Source organism: Rhopalosiphum maidis, chromosome 1 (assembly GCF_003676215.2).
Source record: "Rhopalosiphum maidis isolate BTI-1 chromosome 1, ASM367621v3, whole genome shotgun sequence".
NCBI classification, from domain to species: Eukaryota; Metazoa; Arthropoda; class Insecta; order Hemiptera; family Aphididae; genus Rhopalosiphum; species Rhopalosiphum maidis.
The window spans coordinates 91,329,293-91,343,758 of NC_040877.1; the positions used below are offsets into that span (position 1 = coordinate 91,329,293).

The 14,466-nt window shown below is 25.0% G+C and overlaps 1 protein-coding gene across 3 annotated transcripts; it reads right to left on the reverse strand.

The window, feature by feature from the left end:
• Positions 1–750: 750 nt before the first annotated feature.
• Positions 751–6,007, reverse strand: LOC113553701 (folate transporter 1-like). 3 transcript variants are annotated; one of them, XM_026957179.2, is made up of 10 exons: positions 5,920–6,007; positions 5,200–5,327; positions 3,746–3,916; positions 3,426–3,642; positions 2,831–2,959; positions 2,550–2,692; positions 2,086–2,188; positions 1,728–1,920; positions 975–1,116; positions 751–846 (listed from the first exon to the last, which is right to left on the reverse strand). In XM_026957179.2, exons 1-10 carry the CDS (start codon positions 5,990–5,992, stop codon positions 766–768), a joined length of 1,380 nt encoding a protein of 459 aa, XP_026812980.1. In that variant the 5' UTR covers positions 5,993–6,007; the 3' UTR covers positions 751–765. The 3 variants fall into 3 exon arrangements, with proteins under 3 accessions (XP_026812980.1, XP_026812982.1, XP_026812981.1); XM_026957181.2 differs by lacking the exon at positions 5,920–6,007 and adding an exon at positions 5,636–5,761; XM_026957180.2 differs by lacking the exon at positions 5,920–6,007 and adding an exon at positions 5,406–5,556.
• Between the last annotated feature and the right edge of the window lie 8,459 nt (positions 6,008–14,466).

Here is a 14,466-nt window from a genome sequence, read left to right on the forward strand (position 1 = left end):
TGTTGTTGTGGAATGAAAATAATGGATAATTATTTTAGAGAGAGATAATAATAATAAAATATAAATTCAAAATTTAAATATTATCATAAAAACTACAATGAATGCCATAATATTTTACAAATTATTTATCCTTCATCATAACTTAAGTTGTTTCTTTCATACAGAATACAGGCGCTATATATTTATAAGCAAAATTGCAAGTCTTAACTCTTTAATACAAAAATTAAAAAATGCATTTAACTGTTTGCTACTTGCCGATAATTGAATATGGTAGAAAGTAATATTTTAAGTTATTTGATAAATTATATTGAAAATAATGACCACTAATTAAAAAAAAATGAATACATTTTAAGAATCAACGTCAATATGTATCTTTCCAAAGTATTTTTTTTATAATGTAAATTTAATTAAATTATATTGAACTTTTATATATTATAAATTAATTATTTGAATAATATGTATGTATCATACATCGATAATAAATACAATGCTGTTCCAACATTTTTTTTTTACTTTATTTAAACACAGTAGTTTTCATATCACATGCATTTTATTCGTTGGGTATTTAGTAATTTTTTATTACATACAAGCAAAATCAGGCATGTTTCATTAAAAAAACATGAACTTGTGTAGTTTTTAAATATTATAGTATACTTAACTGCTAGTACAGCCTTAACCTAATGATTTAGATAACTTGAATAACTTGAATAACTTCAAATTAAAATGTCAATAATAAAATAAACCTCTTACTATAGTTGTTATGTTTTATTTTTTTCTAATATCATATATACATACAAACAAGAATATGATACCTAGCATTAAGAATAAACCACCAATGAACAAAAACTGAAACAAAATAAATATTATGGTTAGTTACTGTTATATTATGTACCACCTTATACACATGCATTAAGTATCCAAAAGTAATTTAATATTTTTAAGGAAATATATAAAATACAAAGATTTTGACTTACCCTTCCGGGAATAGTAATATACATGATATTATATTGAATCAAAATTAATGTTAAAATAGTAACCACTATTAAAGATCCAAAAAAATTGAATTCTATTATTAGAGAATAACACTGTTTTTTTAGCTGTTTTGCAATTTCGGCGCTATAAGTACATAAACAAATTCAATTTAAATTAGTTATTAACACTCATTACTTTTAGTTAACTTTATCACTCACACTATTTTTATATTCATTAACAATGGAATTTAATTTTAAAATTAAATTCTAGGAATAGATTTTTAAATCGATAAAATAGTTTGGAACACTGCAGGAATTTTTCAATTTACAGGTATACAAAATAAATATAATTTTAAATGATTCAAGTATACTAAAACTATTACCTTTTTATTGGAAAATAATTAAAAATTATTACTAGTTTTCAATTATTTTAAGTAATAAAATATAACTTACTACCAGGCTATTCAAAAAATTATATTTTTTAAATATTATCAACAGTATATAAGTATATTATTTTTAATCTATTAACTATAATAAAAATTATTATATTAATTTAATATTAATATCTAATATTAGATTAATATCTTTAATAAAAAAACTACATGGCAACCAACATCAAAAAAGTTTTTTTTTTAATTCTCCAAAAACTTTTTCCGAAAAATATATGTTTAAACAATATATTATATGCTATAGAATATTAGAATATACTCAATCCTATCTTCCTATTGAAATATTTAAAATATATTTTATACTTACTAGATTACGACAAAGTGCATTTGACATATCAGACCAAATAATATGTATGCCAAATATATAAATTTAAGTTTATGATAAAAATAACATGACATCATAAGCGTCCCCATGACAATAGAACAAAACGCCGTGAACACATCACCATAACGCGCCCAATCACAATTTACTTTTCCAATTAGGTACGCTCCCGCAGCTCCTGTAAATATTAATGTAGACTCATCTTTCTAACCTTATTGAAAGAACTGTGGTAAATTTAGCATTAAATGGAAAAAATTATAACTTTGTTTATTATTTTTTTCTTTTGCAATAAGTAATTATTATGAGTTGATTATAAAAATATAAAACATTGAGAAATACAAACCACTTAATGTAACCATTGATTCAGCTAGTCCATTTGACAATACATCGTGATTTCCTGGTATTTTGATCACGTATGAATACAAAACATTTATATTAGATAAAACCTGTAACATTCAATATAATACACTTAATAAGCACTCAAATTCCAAAAAAATAACAGTTATATTACACCCATTTTTCATACACATAATACAGTATACAATAATTTATAGCATTTATTATAAATACCACTTATTAGTTATTAGTTTACTATTTATATTAAATAAGAATAATATCAATTATCACTGTTGGTTAAAAATTATGTAAAAAAAAATATACAAAATAATAGCGACTTTTAACTTAGTAAATAATATTTTCCCATAAAGCTTAAACAGAAAAATATGCTGAGCACACAGGTCCGTCTTATATATGTTTCGATATTATAAAAAATTTTTTCATTAATATAAACGAGCACAATAAATTTACCAGAATGTACGCTCCCATACCCACTATATACCATAAACTTTTTTTCAGTACAATCGGATTGGAATATGAAGATTTGAAATTCATCCATATTTCTTTCGAGAAAAATATCTCTGTTTTGTATTCTTTATCGATCTTAATTGTATCTAGGCAGAAAAAAAGAAACAAAATATAACAACTTTAAATCTATGTAGATTACAAGTGCGAGTACCACGGTTAGATAATTTTTCAAGTAAATTATAATAAGAAACAAAGAGATTATATGATTCACAAATCATACTTACTTCGGTTTTGTTCAATATTTTTCGTTTCATTATCTACACCGTGTTTAAGAAGTGATGAATTTTCACACGGATCATTTTTCTGTTTTATCGATGGAAATAAACAGGCCCAAATTATAGCTAACAACAAACCTTGTAACAAAAAAATGGGATTTACCTACATGTTGTATGCTAACATATGAATGCAAAACTATGTTTATGTGAACTTAAACAATAAGTTTAAATCATCTATTAACAATTTTTCAATTTTATAATATTTTTTAATTGTTTGAATAAAAACACTACAGTCATAAGTGCACATTGTGAAATACTTAGGTGTACTTAGTATCTGGTAGCCGTAGGTTCAAATAAGTAAGCACTCCCGGTTTCCCCGATTGCATTATACCTCGACACAAATCAATAAAATAAATAATAAAATATCGTGCTTAATTTTTTTAGATTTTTAATTTTTAAATTTTAAATTAACTCCAGTTATAAATATAAATTTTTATAAAACAAGTTTACTGTATTAAATCGTTAAATTAATCTTATATCGTTTGTGTCTGTGAATAGAAATAATTGTACAAAGTTATTAACACATAATAAATCGTCTATTTACTGAAAATGTTGCAATATGGCAAGATAGTATAAATCCCTCCGGTTGCGCTGACTATAATTTGTGCTGAGAAGTCTCCAACAACTTTACCAAGTTGTATGGCAGCCGTGACAATACCAGTGGCCATTTGATATTGTTCTACATCATCGATTTTTGCGTACAAATAACATAATGCTATCATATTACCGCTATATATTGCCCCAATACCAAATGCAGACACCTGTATTATTATTATATAACAATACATCAAAAAGCATCAGTAAAATAACATATTAATAATGAACTATAGAACTACTATCTTTAGAATACTCAATTATACTAACCCTCAGCTGTGTAACACTGGGTGCACCAATCATTAAGAAATAAGAGACACATGGACAAACGGTCAAAAATATAATGTTTGGCTTGTACAGAAAGTAGTCAGCAGTCATAAACATTAACACTGATGTTAATAGCGACGCATATGTTTTGAGGTACTCAATCGTGGTGGCTACCTGTAAATATAACATGATATATTAGAATCTGAGCAGAGTGATCTAATTATACTAATTTATAAGTTTTTAATTTTTATAGTTGAAAATATTATCAGGGATCAGCTTCAATTTTGAGTGAAGTCTATAATTACATTATAATTAGACTGCATATTGACGTATAGTACATTTTATACGTCCATAAATTCTACAAAACCGAACATAAAACATTATTTTGTGCTTTTTTTTTTTTTTGTATTTAAATTAAAATTAAGGTCTATAATGAAAAGGTAGAAAATCATAATCACTTTTCGTTATAAATTGTGTTTATATAATATATTTTAATTGAAGCAAGACAGAAAACAATAAAAATTAATTAATTTTAACTCAGGCAAATTTGGGTAATATACGAGCTAGCACGAATAAAATAGTTTTAAATTTGAAGATTTTTTTTATTTGAAATACAACTAAGTATAATACTAGTAATATTTAAAATTTAAAAATATATAACATTATTTATTATTTTACTATGTGTATAAAGAATTAAAGGTATAATGGAAATATATAATTAAGCTATGTCTACTTTTTTTTATAAAAACTATGATTTCAAAAAGGATGAGGATAATTATATTACTTAGTAATTAAATATAAAGTAGGTATATGATTATTGAATAATAATTATAATAGTAAGTTGTAATCACTTGTAAATATTTTAATTAATTTTATGCCTGAACGACTGAACATAATTGTATTTGTTATAATTATAATATGGTAAGTAAATTATACAAACTCGACAAATCTTTAAGTTTCTGTGTATATATACAGTCAACTAATAGCGAGTTATGTATTTCTCTTATATTAACTACCATGATGTTCATAACAATTTTTTTTTATCATGAAGATTTTAATTATATACGTACCTTATAATAATATTAATTTTAAGGTTTCAAAAAGTAAACAATTTTAAAATAGATCATTTTTTCATTTGTTCAAAATTATGGTGCTTATTGTATTGAAAACTTCGTTTCTCATTACTTATTATCAAATTATTGTATTTAAATCAACATAAATCATATTTAATTACGCTGACAATGAAACTCATCTTTACGCCATAATAGATTTTTCACAACTAGAATTGGTACATAGACAGGTTTTTTTCTGAATCATATTATTAATTATGTATAATCTATTACAGTCATCAGCCAGACAAGTAAGTATTAAAAGTAAAATAAAAAAAACCAAAAGCCAAAAACCGTTTAGAATTAAAACAACAACTCTATGATTAAGTATATTAGTATTGTAATTACCTCTTTCAGAGACAAGTTTGCATCTGGTCCTATTAAATAAGCCGTCATAAAAGGTTCTAGTGGCCGAAATTCGAGTAAAAACAAATAAATGGCCACCATATATGTAGTTTTTTTCCATATTTTCATAACTGAAAACATTATTTAATTATTATTAACAATTTTACTATATTTTGTTTTATTTTACTAGTTAAAATAAATTTTTGTACTTCTTGTAAAATATATTATTTAATTGTTAAACGCTTTGAATCATATATACGTATCACATTGACGATCACAACACAACAAACTTTAAGTTTATCAATTTCAAGAAAAAAATTAATACAACACGTTACACAACTAGATATCGAGCTACATTGATTATGCAATTTTATTCTCAATAATTAATATTAAATTAATAAATAAAAATTAAAGATTGTATATATATATAGTTACGTACCTTCAGACTTCAGAGCTATCTAGATTAAGTGTAAAATATATCAATAGCATTTAGTATAGACCTGCATATAAACAACAAACTATCAAACTAATATGAATCATAAATCATTAATTCAATATTCGTACAATACATTAACAGAGACACAATTAATTATAGTTATATGAATACTTAACAATAACCGATAAATTAATTCAGAAAGTTTAAAAGTGTGCATGCTAATAATTACGTTGTAATTTTTATTCGATAATATTTAATAATAGTATAGGTTATGTTAAAGCTTTTACTCAGTATTAAATTTCTCATCAAGTCGTTCTCAACAATATTTACATCTTCATTTGTGACCAAAATGAACGTCATTACATAATATAGACACACATTTTTATGCGTTAAAATGTTATAACACTATCTCCGTAATTCGCGCAATAACCCGTTCCGACGGTATGCCAAATAATTTAAAATATTTAACTACTCCACCACGACTCGTGAGTTACCTAAATGATTATTTAAATGTGGTTATAAATAACTAGTTCAAAAATATTATTTAATTTTATGAATAACAAGACAATTTTGAAAATATATTATTATATATTATAGGTACCTTTATTAATATATCAAAATAAAATTATTTATTTTTAATTATTTTGATTCAACCAAAGAATTTCTGTCTTTTTTATCAAAATACGTTGAATTATATTTAAACCAGCAAACCAAAATCAATTTTATACTTTATGTTTATTATACATTAAATTTATAAAAAAGTATTTTCAAAAAAGTTTCCATTGATATTTTACATAATTTTAACTGAATAGTAATATATTATGACAGAAGTATGAAAAATATATTTATTTACAAGCATCTAACAAGGTTTAATACAATCAAGTCAATTTTTTCTCAACATTGTATTATGCACTCATAAAAATTATTGAAAATTAATCAGTGGTATATTTGTTAGCAATGAAGAGAGAACCTGACACTCTTTGACCTTTTATCAGAATTATTATACTCTGTAACTATATATAAATTTAAAAATTAATAAGATAATACAATATTTTTTATTATAATCGCATACGTAAAGATAATGCCAAGAAAAAATTATTTTATCTCCCCAGAAAAACATTCCTAAGTATTATTATAAACTTCATTGATGTATACAGGATGATTCCAAACAAAACTTACTTTCTTTCTAGTTTCTTTTTCAATATTTTAAGTTACCTATATTTATTTAATACTAACATATTTCCTTTATTTTTTTTATAAATCACATGTCTATTGAACGAATAATTGTATGATTCATTTTATGAATTAAAACTATAAATAACAGAAATAAATTGGTAAAGTTCCCAAAAATGTATAATAAACCATTCAACCAATCTTAAATTGAAATGCTTATCAATAAATACTAATCATTTATTATATTATATTTAATATTATTGTTTATCATACACCAACAATAAAAAAATATAAATTATAATATATGCTTCGTAAAAATAAAAATAAAAGTTTCCATTTAAATATTATAAAATTAGTTTATAAAGTGTATGTATTCCACTAACTAACATAATAAGGCTGGAAAAAAAGCAAACACAATATGTATCTAAAAATTATCAAAAATATAATTTCCGTAAAAAACCATGTGTTTTCCTTGTTAAAAGCATCACTATTTATGTTAAGTGATAAATAATTTCATACTTGCAATAAATTTATCAAAACCGCCAAGTATCATAACTACATCACCACTACTTTTTTCTGGGGTTTTATCTATAAAACAAATTTTTTAAGTTCTATCCACCCATTCCACCCCAGTGGTGGATTTAAGGGGGACCCGAAGGGACTCGCCCACCCCCCACCCCCCATTGGGATAAGTTAAATAAATATATAAATTATTGTCTATTTGTGTGTATTTGTTAATTACTGAAAAATTTTAAGATTTGCGTTTTGGACTATGGTCCTTCCCCCCCAAGAAAATTAAATCCTGGATCCGCCACTGATCCACCCCATCTTTATATCTTCATATACTTGCCAATCGCGCATATTGGAAAAAAATGAACTATACTAATTCTTGTGTAAATCTCTTTTACCATGGTGAAATTGGCACGGATGATATTAGTTAATTTAAAACTACAAGTTTTTTGATACTAACAACTTCCTACTGTCACATTTCATGTAACAATCACTAAACCCGTACCTTAAATTATCAAAATAACATAAGTTTTACTATTTTTTCCCAATTCACATAAAATACATAAATAAATATCAAACACAATTAATTATACTGACATCATATTAAAATAATAATATATCATACTAACTAATGAATATAATATTAATTATATTTATATCAACCATTATTAGACATATCTACTAATTTCTTACAATGAATTCAAATATGTTTTATTATGTTGAACAATAATATTAATAAACACAATAAATATCCTTCAGCTTACAACATTTAAAAATAGTGTTGTTCATCGTCGGTGCTTAATCAATCTGAGTTACGACAAGAAAAAAAATCCTACTCCAAGACAGACATCTAAACCACCAATGAATAAAAACCGAAAAAGTAATAGTGATATAAATATTATATAAATTATATTATGATAAAAATGTATAATTAATATAATATCAAGATATACATTGTACTATAATGTAACATAATATTTAAGTTTTAACTTACCCGCCCGGAAATAGTAATATCCGGGAAATTAATTTGAACCAAAAATATTGTCATAAAAGTAAATATTAATAATAACCCAAGTAAATTAAATCCATAGACAAGAGAATAACAATTATTCTCCAATCGTTTCGCAATTTCCGAGCTTGATGAAAAAAAATTATTTTAAGATAAATCATTTAGTAAGATTAGTTTAAAAATAAGTATTGAGAATGTTAATCTTTAACATTAATCATGATACCTAATTGTTTTATTTTGGTATTTTTTTAAATATTATACTTACCAATTTGAGACAAATACCATTTGACTAACAATACCATATAATATATACGATAAATATATAAAACACAAATGGTCATAAAAATAACATGACATCATAAGAATACCCATGATAGAGGTGCAAACCGCAGTAATAGCATCACCGTAATAATTCCAATCTAATCGCAATTTTCCAGGCTCCTGAAAACGCAAAATTTAAAAGTCAATAAAGAAAACAAATCAAAAAAAATAATTCTTTGGTAAAATTAAAAAGCACTAAGCAGTTATGAAATACACATATGAAAACGGTTTATATTTCAAGTTAAAATTTATATTGAATACACTTTAATACCTATAATAGCTCTAAAGTTATAACTAAATTAATTTATAACATTACCTATTATATTAAATTCGAAGTGTCGAAAAAATAATAATGACGCTATACTTACAAATAATATATAAACAATTGATATAAATATGATTAATGTAAATTATCATTATTTATAAAGGTCACACTTAATAGAAATAAAACATTTTTATGTTTAAAATTCTAACTTTAAATATTTATAAAAAAGAGTGTAACTTTAGATTTATTTTTGATATTGACACACCGTTTTCGCTTAAAATTGTTTTATGTATGCAACAATTTATCATTGGATTCAAAAATAAAACAACTTTTACATTACTACTCTAATCGATGGGGTAGCTGGTACACTCGAAATCTACAACACAGCTGCAAAACGACTTTCCAATTGCGCTTTAAACATTTTAAAATCGATGACCGGTTGCGCTCTATAAATTGTAGGTTCGTTTGACCAATTATTGCGCTCAAAACGCTTTACAATACGCCTGAATGGACCGGGAACATAAAATAATAATATGTACACCCGGATACCAACTTATTGCCCACCACTAACACCTAAAACTCTGATAATATATATGACACTAGAATAGCTGGGTGTGTAGTGATGTAAATAGCTCGAACAGCAGTGGTCGGGATTGCCGGGCAAATACTGTTGAGCTATATAATGCTTGTTATGAAGGATGTTTAAATGTTTAAGTGTGTAAATAGTATATGTGTAAGACTTAAAACTATAGAACACGGGTAACTCAAATAATGGTAACGCAGATTGTAAGTATGGTAAAAAATATATAATAATAAATAGTTACGGCTCTTTTGGCCCAACAATGAAAAATAATAATATAATAGTTGCCGGTTCGGCACAACCATTAATAACAAATAATATTATACAGTCAAGTATTAATAATAATGTATAATACAATTTTAACTGACACAACTTTATAAAATATAAACAAAATAATAATTTAGAAAAACTCACAAATTTTCAGTGCTCGGCTGGCCAGCTGCTACCTAATCTAGCCTATACATGGTGATTTTATTATCATAAACACTCATTATTTCAAAAAGTATTCATGTTTTTGAAAACATTTTTTTACATAGTTTCAAGTTGTTATACATACTACGTTTTTATTAAAAAATTGTATTTTTTAAAGTTTTTTACTTTTTCATAGAGTTTATAGAGTTTTAATTTCATATTCCACAGCAGAATAATTTTCTCAGTATTTTGATACATAAAAACCGAATTTAGGACGAGTAGTTTATGAGTTATACGTATTTAAAGTTTAGACAAGCGGAGTGGAGTGGTACGGGGTTATCCCGCAAAATGTTTGTACACTACTCCCCTTGTCTAAACTTACAAATTATTACCTTTAGGCTTTAAAATTGCAACAATTATATAATAATATTAAGTCTTCCGGGAAAATAAAATCATATGAAATACCTAACTCTCAAAAAAGTAAAAAAAAAATTTTGCAAAATTGTTTTATTGAAAACAAAAACTATATTGTATAACATTAATAGACCAAAGATTAAAAATCTCATGTCTTAAAATTAATGTCTGTTAAATAGTGCCCATTCGTACGTTTATTATATACCTAACCTAACCTAACGTTATCATTTTTGTAAAACGCCTTAACACCAACTGGATGTTATAAACCCACCTGTTCTATATAGTTCTGTCAACACTATATTTAAATGTTCACGTTTTTCTTGAAAACTCTTTTTAGACTTTAAAATATTATCATATTAGGTAGGTACCTAATTAAGTGTAATTATAATACACTTGTTAGGTTATTTCTAAGTGGACTGTATGTTGGTGCCAAAATATAATAAATATAGGAAAAAAATAAAAATAAAACAATTGAAATTTTGTTTGCCGTGCACTACGAACTACTATTAAAACAATAATTTGGTGGTTTAGAAATTATTGCTGGCCAGCGAGAGGGACGAATAAAATAAATATATCAAAATATGTAAAAATAAACATATATGAATAATAATAATAATAAATAAATAAAATGATTTATAAAGACTGTGAAAGCGACGGCAGTGGTGGTGATGGCCAGAGGTCCGCACGATAAAATTTGTTGGTGGATATTGACGGTTGATGGTAGGTGGTAGGCGTTGAGAGTTAACGGTAGATGGTAGGGTTGTTGATAAATGGTAAGGTGCACACAAGAACGCACCCACGAAAATATATAGACAAAAAAAAAGACTGCGAAAGTTTTACGGTCGGTAACTCGTCGTAGTAGTGAAAGAAAACGCTGCTCGTGAGCTGATACCAGCTGATGCGACTGGAGAGTGTATACAAGCAGGTAGGGAAGGCGGTGATATTTTTATCCTTACGCGAACGTGTATTATACCGTTGTGACGTACTTTTAATATTCAACAACACTAATATACATTAGGTATTAAGGTATCTGGTATACTATATAATATGGGCATTATTGTTGAACTATAATGTAGATGTTTAACTAGGTTTAAATTATTTATTTATATTTAAAAGGGTGTTAGCTTTTTACAATTTTATTACAAATTTACACATTTTAAATTTGATTATTCTCAACATAAAATAATAGGTATAAAATAACAATACTTTAAACCTTAAGGAAATATAAAATGGGAGTTCGCATTGGCATTTAATATAAGACGCCTCATTAGTTTATCAGATAGGTACCTAGATAGTTGGTGGTACGAGTTGAGATGAAGAATGGAGCGTTGGATTTGAAGTGTCTTTTAGGAACAATAGTTATAAAAGGTAAGGAAAAGCAATTTCACCACAAAACAACCCATATAGAAATTTATGTTCCAATATTTCTCTGTTACCAACAAGCGAATTTAAGTCAAAGAGATCAGCAATAGTGTATAGTTGTGGGATGCATGACGAACACCTAATAAAAAATCATGAGTAGAAAACATTGTGAGTAATATGCGGATTCTAAATAATTGAACCATACTCAAGAATCGGACAAATGAACTCTTCATTATACAAAATCAAGTATTTTAAAAATCATTTCAATATGAATCCTTTTTTATATTTTATAGTATTTGTTTTCCTATTAAACGACAAACTTTGATGTTTTATTATTTATTTATTTTGTATTATATAAGTATACGTTATTAAATTTAAAGGATTTAATTGCCTCATTATTGTATGGTCATAAGTCTTTCGGTCATGGCCGTCTGATTATAAGAATTAATTATTGAAAATTATTGTTTACGCTATTATACACAAATAAAAATATGTACTACTAAAACATAATTTGATATATTAAATTATTAAATTAAAAGTATTTGCTTACCCCTTCACCTATTTTTAGATTTAATAATGAATTTATTCAAACTCTGATTTTTGTAATTTTTAAATATACTTCCTTAAAAATCATATTTATGAATTATTAAAAAATTTTGTACTACTTAAAGAGTGTGCTGTGGTCATAAGAAATTTTTGATTTTTTTTTTCTTTTATTAACCTTGTTAGGTAATTTAAAAATGTTTTCTTTTGATTATTTTGATTATTGCTGATTGTTAAAACCAAATCAACCAGTAACAAACTTTGCTTTTTAGTTGGGTTTTTGTAACCTTGTGTTATAAATTCCATATGACGTTTAATTTTTTTATTGTAAAATAAAGACATTATTATTATTATGTCATGAAATATATTTACTAATTAAATTGACAGACCGTCTTTGTACAGAATCATTTATCCTGTACGATGATTTATCATTAAATTAAAATGTAATACACTAATAACAGTGATCCACTCGACACTTAATGTACAGCAAAGTGGTATTCACTTGCCTACTTTTTTTTTTTAATTATATTTATATAACATACACATTGACATTTTTAGAAATATAGATATTCTACTATGAAATATTAAATTAAAATTTCAAAAATAATGAATTCGAAAATATTATAACTATTACGCTATATTTTGATATTTATATCGCGATAAAAAATAACATAATATTAAATATTATATTATTAATAAAATTAACAATTTTATGAATATAGATATTTTACTGATATCTATATTACCTACTACCAAATACCATTAAGTAATTTTAAAAATGGTAAATAATTTTAATGATCTTTGAATAATTTATACGTGTTTATGGTTGTTTATGCAATGTACTTTAATACTGCTTAATGTTGAATCAGTAATTCTTGAATTATATTATTCACTATTATTTTATCAAGAATTTGATTTAGTTCTTAATAATTTACTTTATATCATTAAACCTATACTATTTAGGCTCTACAATCAGAAATAATTCGAGTTATTCAATAGAGTATAGACTTAAATTTATTACAATCCACAATAATATCTTAAATTAATTTATTAGGTATTTAAGTACTAAAATGATATAGTGATATTTATAAGCTAACAAACATCCGAAATTAAAAAAACTAAAATTAAAAAATTATTTAAGTATAAATACAGTTGTGTAATAACAATAGTGTATTGACGTATTGTGTATATACTATATTGATTTATTGTTTTCAATGTATTTATAGTCAAATTATTTATCAAAACTAATTAATAAAGTAGGTACGCTCGTACCTATCCATTGAAGTATACACATTATGAATAATAATTAATAATAATATTTAAATATAATAAGCAATGCATTAAATCTAAATATATAAGTCCTTTATTTTTAAAAGAATAGCAAAATATTACATTTGAATCTTTTGTATTGGTCTCAGATTTTGAGTAGAAGTGTAGAACAATTGCTAAGCTGAAATAGTGAAATAGTTTTTGTTTTTTAAAAAAATCTTCAATGTTGAGGATAGTTTGTATAGTAGTAAGTTTAATGCAGTTAGTTTGTTAGGAGAGGAAAGGTGAAATATGCCAGAACATTTCAAAATAAACAAAAAAAAAATTTCGGGAAAACACAAAATTTCAGCTACGCTAGTTTTGACAAAATCGGATTTTTATGGTTATAATTTACAAACTACATTAATAGAATATCTTATTAAAAATACAAGCTGATACCTAAGCCTAATCTACTGCTGATCTGTTCAGTAACCAATAGGTAAGTATAGTCATTATACGTACACGGTGTACTTACTAATTAGGTAGTAATCACAATTTTCAAATACAATTTAGAACTTGATAGATAAGTACTTACTAAAAAATCAAACAAGTAAATTACAATTTGCAATCAATAACCATCGTTATTGTAAGTTTCAATTTTAATAACATCACACGTTAAAATTTATAATTTATGCATAAGTAATAATAGTTACCTCTGAAAGCGAAACGTTTCCATCTGGTCCAGTAAGATAAGCTGTTAAATATGTTTCAAGAGGTCGTATTTCAACAAAAAAAAAACAAATATACCGCGACATTATACGTAGTTGTTTTCCAGCTTTCAATCGCTAAAAATGTGAAAGAAACTATTATGAACTCGTTTTTTTATTAAACTCAACATAATATAATATTTAGTTTTATATTAATAAACCTAATACAGTACGTACCTGCCTAATATGCTTATTGTTTATTATACCGATATCGGGCTACTACCCACCGGG

Bases quoted from the DNA above. Each gene is read 5' to 3' on its own strand.
- LOC113553701 (XM_026957179.2), bottom strand. From the start codon at position 5,992: ATGACGTTCATTTTGGTCACAAATGAAGATGTAAATATTGTTGAGAAC. The intron at 2,693-2,830 runs GTAAGTATGATT...TTTTCTGCCTAG, and splicing joins AAATATTGAACAAAACCGAA to ATACAATTAAGATCGATAAA. The intron at 847-974 runs GTAAGTCAAAAT...ATTTTGTTTCAG, and splicing joins ATATTACTATTCCCGGAAGG to TTTTTGTTCATTGGTGGTTT.